Here is an 8684-nt window from a genome sequence, read left to right as displayed (position 1 = left end):
AAAAAGTATTGTATAGCCAAAGATTTCCTGACSTTGTATATCCACCCCATCTGGCTGTCCCTTGAAAAGCCCTGGCAGGGACCCATGGATGCTGGAAGGGGCAAAGGAAGAACAAAAATTTCTTACCCTTCAGCAGCCRAGGCAAACCCACACGCAGCTTTCCCTGGGCTGTGCGTGGTGGACAGCCCCATCCTCGCCTCCAGATAGTGCTGGTGGGCTTGGAGCCCATCAGTGGCGGGGGGTGAGGGTATCCCCCCTGAAGATGCTGACCCCCAAACAAGCTCCCTAATTTAGATACCTAGTGAGATGGCTAAAACTGGGCGGTAGGAAGTCCCTTCCCATACTGCCCTCACTCTCATTGATCGCACATGCTTGTTATCTCTAGAAAACCCGGCTAAGTTCTGGAACCTTTCTGGGAACGTTTTGTGGTATTTTGGTCGAGAATAGAAATCCCTCGGGCAGAGCGGGGCTGTGGATGTTGGTACAGGCTCCTGATACTACCAGAGCGCTGCCTCTCAAGTCTTGGTGTGCATGGACATCTAGAGGCCTTTTCGGGAACAACGTGCAGCTGCTGAACCACGGGGATGGTTTTCCTCCATCCGACTTTACGGGCTGGCTGTTYGGATTACACACACGATAGACTAATATTGTCAGTGCTTTGGGCTGCCCGGTCCTAGGTGCAAAGGGAGTTTAAGAGGAGGCGAGTGGAGCTGCTGGGAAATTTAGCTGGTACGAGCAAATTCTGAGCATGCTGGTTATAAATTTGTAAAGATGAGAATGAGTCTTGATCTTCACTTTGTGTATCACCTGGCTACAAGAAGAAGAAAAGGGAATGACTGAAAGCAACTTCAAAATCAGGATCTGGATAAAGRGGGCGTTTGCCAGTTCACAAGGAAAGCTGTAGGACGGACCTCAAGAGACCTGGGTTCTGTTCCTCTACTGTTAGCTTGCCAAATGTCACTGACAGCTTATTTGGTTTTTTTCAGTGATCTTGCCAAATGCCTGGAGAGTGTCAGGCTGAAAACCTTTACGCAAGGTGGCGATCCACACCAAAACGTGCCCGTTTCAGCAGCAGCTGTTCCCATTCACATTTCCTCCGTGCGTCTTTGGCTGTTACAATCACGGGGAAGCTGCATCCACCCCTGAGCTTTGAGAAGGAAGCTTGCATCTTGGCCTTAACATCTCATTGACAAAATATGTCACAGTTTGTCATGAAACACATCGAGCAAACCTGAATTTTTGGATACCTTTTAAATCAGTACTACCATTTTGAAGACCTGCTTCTGATTTGGACAGCTCTGCTTCGGAGCGCTGGATTAGCAGCTTGGCAGCTCTGATTTGCACAGCTTTGTACCCTCCTTGCAACAACGGGAGCTGGCAAACCTGGCTACCTCTGATGATCAGGTTGTTTTATGGCATGTAGAAGCAGCTGCTAATGAAGATTCAGCTTTGGCTGCTAAAAATCCTGCCCCAGGGCCTTGGCATTTCTCTATCTACTAGAAATCAGGGTGAGACAGGCTATAAGGGAAGCAGATTGTCCCATCCGTGCCTCGTGCAGCATTCCTGCGCCTTACTCGGAGACCTGGCGCTGGCTGCCATTGACAGCTGTTTACGAGGGCAGATACWGCCCCAGGGCTGATCCAAGCTGGGAGCTCCCTTGCTCCAACCACTCAGGTTGGGCATCCAGACCCAGAATGGCCAAAACTAAGCTTGCATTTGCAAACACTGGCCAGTGCTGCCAGTGTCTTTTTTAGCAGGTGACATATGCTAGGAAACTAAGGTCTCGATCCAAAGTCTACTGACGTCAATGGAAATACTCTTGTTGACATCAGTGGGGCTTGGATCCACGCCTACGTTCCACTTCTTTATTTCAGACTGCAATCTGTCAGAGGTAGAAAGGTCTCTCTTCTACTTAGAGACTTTAGCACGTCTTTGAAAGGTCTTGCTTCTTCCAAAATCATTAAATTTAGGATACAGAGTACAGAACAATTCTGAGAGCAGGCTCAAACCTGTTAACGCTGTGCACGTTCCCTCCAAGYTGCTGGCTGTTAGCCAGGCTGCTGCTCAGGTTTAAGCGCTTGCATCATACGCAAGAAAGGTGGTGGCCTCAGCTGTGACATGCTTTGCCTACCCAATGCCTGCTCTAACCTGAATCGGAGCTTCAGACCTGCCTGAACTGCTCAAGGTGGTCTAGCTCAGTGCTTCCAGGAAGCTCTGGAGCTTGGCCAAAGCCCTTCTTGTGGGTTTAAGGGTTTGTCAGGTGGATGATGAGTGAGAGGCTTTGAATCTATCTTTCAYAGCAGACCCAGGAAGCTCTGGTTTTCTTTCCAACAGGAACAAAGTCTCCAGAGCCCAATTCACTGTCCCCTTTCCAGATAGGGAGTTTCCAAAGCTGGGAAGAGCATGTCTGGAGTCAGCYCTTCTGCAGAGTGCCATGCTAGCACTTGCCATGCTCCGCTTTTGGGGCAGAGCCAATGCACCAGCGTGGTGCTAAGAGACACGTGCTGAGCCAGTCTGCTGCACCGCTTCCCTGCCATGCCCAGGGCTCACACAGCATCACCTCTGCTGCCTCTGTGCTGCTGCCAGGGTCCTGGGGGCTCCTCCATCACCCTTATATAACTGCAGAGGTGCAAAGAGTGGAGTCTGGGGGTGAGCCTGGCCTAGCACACCTCCAGGAGTCATCAGCCAGTGAGGTCCTGGTCAGGAAAACCACCCTTTCCCCACACTATACTTRTCAACTAGATATACCTGCTAAAATCTAATCGATAATTATATTCTGGATCATAAAATCTGCCCCCACTGCTTTAGTTGCTAGCAGTTGTGTAGTGTTGCTGTGCACTGTTAAAGACTTGCCATTTCGCACCCGGGAAGCAGATAATTTCATTGCTAGATAAACTCAATCCTGTTTCCCTAAGGATTTCCGAGAGCATTAACCCCACAGCCTGTGCAGGGCTCCTGAGTATTTGATCGTTGCTACCGCAGGGACCTGCAGTCTTCTGCAAACGGTGGCCCTTCCCATCCTGTGAAGTGCTGGAGCGTAGCAGCATGGCAGGCTGGCTTCCTCTCCTGATTCAGAGCATGTATATATAGACCACACAGTGCTCCAGAGTAAAAGGAGCAGTGGGTGGAAGGCGAGATATTAATATCCTCACCTGCTGCTGCCGACCAAAGAAATAAGAGACAGATGACAGGAAATGAGGACTTCAAAAATAGACACCTTTAATGTCAAAACGTTCACAGATTAGTGAGAGCACCATACAAAAAACAGAGAAACTCTCACACTAGTTACCATGTACTCTGAGTGTATGTTGGAGGAGGAAATATGTTGATGTAGCTAAGAAACCTCTCCATATTCACTCGTTGCCCAGATCTTGTCCAGAAGAGCCAGAGGGAAAAATACTGACCAAAGAAACTGCAGGGTTACTGAGACATGAACTGTAAAATCTTGCTTTGCTCTTTGGCAGATCCTCCTTACCTAGATGATTTGCAATATTTCACAGAGCAGCATGCCCAAATGCTTCAGCTTACTTCTCCCCTTAAGCACTGCCTCCACAAGGCTGGAGCCTTGCAGTGCTCCTCTTACAGCTCCCCTGGGACAAGGGTGGCAAAGTTTTGATGTGAGCCCTCTTTATTAAAAAAAAAAAAAACTCTTTGCATATGGAAAATATTTGTTAACAAATAGAACTCTATCCACTTTTCTTAAAACCTCTTAAATATATTAAACATCTAATTTGGCCTCACTTCAATATTTATGTACATCCTCTGATAGTTCACCTCCCCATCCGTACAGTCAAATCGCTTTTTGCCAGATCAGTGTCTTTGCTGTTAATTCTCTTTTTCAAGTCGTACCAATGGTCTTGGTTGGATTGGAACTGGGTTGTGACAGCACCAGAGAAGGTTGGGCCCAAGGGAGAGGAACGCTGGATCATTTTCTCTCTCCCACCTCACTGAAACTCAACACTGGTCCAAAGTCCAGAACTTGCTATATTGAGTCCTAGACAGGTGCCAAGACAACAACAAAGAAAAATAGCAACAGTAGATGAAATTTCAGAGACCTGATGTTTTGCAGCACCAGAGGGCTAGAAATTGGCACTAATCCAGAACTACTATCCATCAGTTACTAATCCAGAGAAAGGAGAATATGGTATAAAATGCTTGATTTCTAGCTCTTGTGGTAAGGGAAATGTCAAACCTTGGTCACGTCACTCCAATGACCATCTTACTGCCTGGCTTTGCTCTAACATGACTTCAGTAGCTGGTAGGTCAAGGGGCTCCAAATCCATAGAATGATGTTTTCTCACTGCTAGAAATTGGGATCTGAGCCTTGAGCCCATTTTATTTCTAAATCTGTAAGGTTCCTGAGCAAAAATCTGCTGCAGTAACTCCAGAATAAATGTGTAAAACAAGCTTACTGAAAGGACCAATATCTTGTAAGGTACCAAATTTGTGCCTGTCAGGAGCACTCAAAGGCTTGGCGGGTCAGGGAAGTTCTCTAAATACCTCTTCCAAGTGGTGGGATCAAAAGAATAATACCGAGGACAACACGAGTGAGCAGGTGCTCAACCCCTGTGTGTTTCTTTGATATGGCTTGCAATGTCCTGATCTRTAGGGGAAAAAAGATGCATCGGAATCCAAAATAAAAAACTGTGAACGGTCTTCTGGGAGAGGAAGGAGATTCGATCGATGCCAACTTCCACACTGGTGAGAAAAGTGGATACAAATGAGTGTTTCACCGTCTTTTATCTCCCTCCCGCTCCRAAGATCTGGCTCTCCAATTCCACTTTGCCGCAGAGATATTCGATCCTAGCTAAGGCATCTTTCTGGATCTACAAGGTATGATTCTTCAGTCAGCAGCTCTCGTGTTACCCCTTTGGACTGTCCCTTGGATGTGTCCCCTGTGCTGTATGTCATGCCAGCAAGTGCCAGCCAACAAGAGTTAAAAGTGCATCTGAATAGCCCAAARACTAGAGGTGAGGAGGAGGAGGAGTAAGGAGAAAGAAGTGTGCCGGCAGCCTGCCCCAGCCTGGAAGATGTGCAGTTTCTCAGCATTGGGAAGGAAGACACGGGCATCCTCCAGGGCTCCGTGAGCTGCCATGGTGAAGTTGGCATCCCCTGAGGTCACCACGTCGAAGACACACGACTGGAAGTAGACGTCCTCCACRGGCAGCATCTCCTTGCAGAGCTCGCGGGCTGTCTCGGCTGCCATCTGGCCCCGGCAGCACTCGCTGCGGGAGATGCGTTGGCTGAGGGGGCAGCCACCCACGCAGAGCTGCAGGTCTTGCTCCTCTGTGAAGGAGCGCGCCACCTCCTCGGCTGCCCGGATGGAGAAGGAGAGCTGGCGCCCAGCCTGGCGGATGGCAATGGTGGTGCCGATGTACTCCGCCTGGATCTCTACGTGCCGCCCGGGTGTGTGTTCCCGGATAGCCAAGCTGCTTCCCCCCGGCCTCTCACCACCATTCACCGAGCCGTCCTCAAAGGCAGCAGGAAGGTTGTCTATCTCAGCCTGGTAGACCTTCTGGTCAATGCATTCCTTCATGTTCTTGAATATGATGGTGAGCTGCACACAGAAAGCAGATCAGAGGCAGTTGGATTTGTCTCGCCAGGCTCYCCCATGGGAATCATGGCTGTGTCCCCACCCCAGGTACCAGCTCACCCTCACTGGAGCATCCCCCTCTGCTCCATACCATCTCACCCATATTGCTGCAGTCCTGCTAGGAAAGCAATTTGTGTCCTTCTCTCCTTAAAGCTATTTAAGCAGCTGAAAACTGAGAAGGAGACAGGCCTGGATACTGACATAACCCCTGGACCACACAGCTGTCCCCAGGCACTGCTGGGCAGTGGGATTGCTTGCAGGTCTCTCTGGTCCCCTCAAGGACCTTCATCCCACTTGTTCCCGGGAGCATTAATTCTTGATCCCAMGGGAATTTAGCTGAAGCTGTTGCTACCCTCCCCAGCCCTTGTAGTGAGACACATCTTCACTTTAGGCATTGAAATACCCTGTTTGAGCAGTGGGGTGGGACTAGATGGTCTCCAGAGGTCCCTTCCAAACTTAACCATTCTGTGATTCTGTGAAATAGGTGGTGGTTTAAGGGAAAAGGTGATGCGGGGGCATCTGCCATCTCTGTTACAGAGAGATCATCTCTGTTACAGGGTGGTCATCTCTGCAGGGACTGCCCAAAGCCATTCCTGCATCCCAGAGGTGAACAGATTTGCTGCCATGCCCTAGGCAAGAACATTACCTTGCTAGTAACTGTAGCGTTGGACCCCTTGGCCACTGGTGAGCTGGTTGCTTGCACAAACAAGTAGTCATTGTCCAAGAGAGGCCAAGAGCCCTCCACCCTGCAAGTGTGGAAGTCGTCATGGAAAGTACGGATGTGGGGGTCCCCGAAGGCCGCGCAGTGCTGGTAGCTGGGGGGCTGGCCGTGCTTATAGAGAAAACTCTTCTCATAGTTGCAGATATCCAGAGACGYGAAGCCCTGATGGTTGGGGGCTGGTGGCCGGGGCCGGGGTGGTGAAACAGGGCCTTCCTTGGAGCAGTTGTTCTGGATCATGAGGTCCTCAATGCCGTGGACGGCAGAGTGGTAGGCCAGGTCGCCCCGGCAAGTGCGGGCTGTCTTGCGGGTGCAGTGGGAGTAGGAGCGGAGAGCGCTGCAGTATGCCGCGTTCCTGTTGGAGCCGCGCAGGTTGAGGGTGGCAGCCACGTACTCGGAGTTGCAGCGCAGGATCTTGCACTGGGAAGAAACTGGGGGAGAGACGGGATGGCCCGGGGCATGCCAGGAGGGATGGAGCGCTGAGGAAGGGGCACCTCCCTCTCATCCCACCACTTCCCCCACATGGCTCACTCCAGATCTCATGATGGAGATGCCTGCTGCAAGCACCTCTCTGCCCGTATTAAGTAACATGGTGGCTAATTTAAATGACTTGGGTTTTGAGTGCCTGAAGAGATGGCATCCAAGATTGCTGCTGCAGAAACCAGTGCAGAGAGCAGCCCAGGGCAAAATCAYGGGGCCAAAGGGGTACGCTGRAACAGYTGGGATGTGAGACTGTACCGGGGCATGAATGTGGCTGAGAGCCAGGATGCCAAAACAGTTGGGATGTGAGACTGTACCGGGGCATGAATGTGGCTGAGAGCCAGGATGCCAGTTACGACTCTGACCTGGAACGTGGCACAGAGAGAGATTCTTTGTCCCAGGGCTCACCAGTGGCCACATGGGAATTTCTGAGCTAGAAAACCCCTTCCTGCCGTTTCAAGCCTGGCCGGGCTGTGCAATCACTTTTTCATGGTAGACTGGGCTGCCCAAAGGTGACCCAACCCCTCAACTGAGATTTCTCAGGGCCACAGAAGGCCATGTGCCATGTGCCACAGCTCCGGAAGGGCCAGCGAAGGGCCAGCTAAGCCCAGCCAAGCAGGAACCACACAGCTTGTTAGGCAGAGGGGTTATAAGGGGCAGCTGCCCACCATGGAGAAGAAATCTGCCCTTGGAGGAGGKAGCTGCTGGCTGTGGGGGTTCTCTGGGCTGAGGTGCCCTATGAGAGGGAGTGGATCAAAGCCTGCTGTTATCTGGGTGCTGGGAAGTGAGTTTAAGCTTTGGGATGTGCAGGTCTGAGCTCTCCTCATAGAGGCTCTGGGGTGCAAGGAGAAAAGCGAAGGTCTGAGCGATGGACATGACTGATGCCTTTTGCTGGAAATGGCTCTGGAAGAGCGTGGACTTTGGCTGGTGGCTGGTTGAGGGGAACAGTGATGGTGCCCTGCTCTCCCTGCCTTATCTCTGGAGATAAGCAAATCTGCTAGGGGCTCTCCCAGGGAAGCTGCTGGACAGCAGAGGGGTGCTCTCCTTGCTGGGGGGGCGATGGTGATGGGAAGTGCTAYCTGTGTTTCCCTGCAGCTGAGCTGGGGACAAGGGTGCCCTGAGAGCCTCAGGACTGCAGTGAAAGGCTCTTCTGCTTTTTCAAGTCACCTCTTAGGAGCTCTGCCATGGTTTTACCCTCCCTGCACCCWCAGGCTGCAGTTCCCACTGGCTGTCCTTGCCATGGGCATGGCTCTGGCATGACTCTGCCCATCTGATTCCTTACCATGCTGGCAGAAGAGGAGGAGGAAGAGTGCTGTCAGGAAGAAGCAGGGAGTTTCCAGCTGCCTCRGGCTCTTACTGCCGGCAGATTTCCCCATTCCAATCCATCCAGAGCTGGGGGAGCTGCTTACCCGCTGGCTTGTCTCTGCTTCATTCAGCAGGTCACCTGGAAGCAAGGGAGACACAGGGTCTGAGATGCACCAGCTAATGCGAGCAGTGGCAGGAGGTGCCCGGAGCTGCAGGTATGGAGCTGCTAGGATCCAGGCAGCTGCAAAATGAAGTCCTGCAGGGCTTGGCTGCATCACTGCTGCTCCTGGGGAGAGGCAGGCTTTCAGGCAAAATCCCAAAGGGCTTCATTTCTTTCTTTTTTTTTTTTTTTTCAGCTGCTCTCAGCCCCTGCAGCTCTCATTTTCCAGCCAGAGGCAGCTGCATGATGTAGTTCACTGTGTCAAGCAGTTAAAACTTCCATCTGCCCTCAAACAGGATCGGTTAGCCCTGCAGGCTTCAAGAAACTTTGTGGCATGGATGAGAGCTGCCAATGAGTGCAGCAAGGACCCAAGCTGTCCTGGATGTTGGGTACAGCGTGGGCTGCCTCTGGCACGCTGCTATCTCCAG

At 51.4% G+C, this 8684-nt stretch overlaps 1 protein-coding gene across 1 annotated transcript; it reads right to left on the bottom strand.

Moving 5' to 3' along the window:
• Positions 1–4936: 4936 nt before the first annotated feature.
• Positions 4937–8186, bottom strand: HJV (hemojuvelin BMP co-receptor). Its single transcript, XM_085319960.1, has 3 exons — positions 8074–8186; positions 6240–6742; positions 4937–5557 (listed from the first exon to the last, which is right to left on the bottom strand). Exons 1-3 carry the CDS (start codon positions 8165–8167, stop codon positions 4937–4939), a joined length of 1218 nt encoding a protein of 405 aa, XP_085176086.1. The 5' UTR covers positions 8168–8186.
• Positions 8187–8684: the final 498 nt, after the last annotated feature.

Source organism: Rhea americana, unplaced genomic scaffold (assembly GCF_003343005.1).
Source record: "Rhea americana isolate MKP2758 unplaced genomic scaffold, rheAme1 scaffold_605, whole genome shotgun sequence".
NCBI classification, from domain to species: Eukaryota; Metazoa; Chordata; class Aves; order Rheiformes; family Rheidae; genus Rhea; species Rhea americana.
This window is presented reverse-complemented; position numbering and strand designations above follow the sequence as displayed.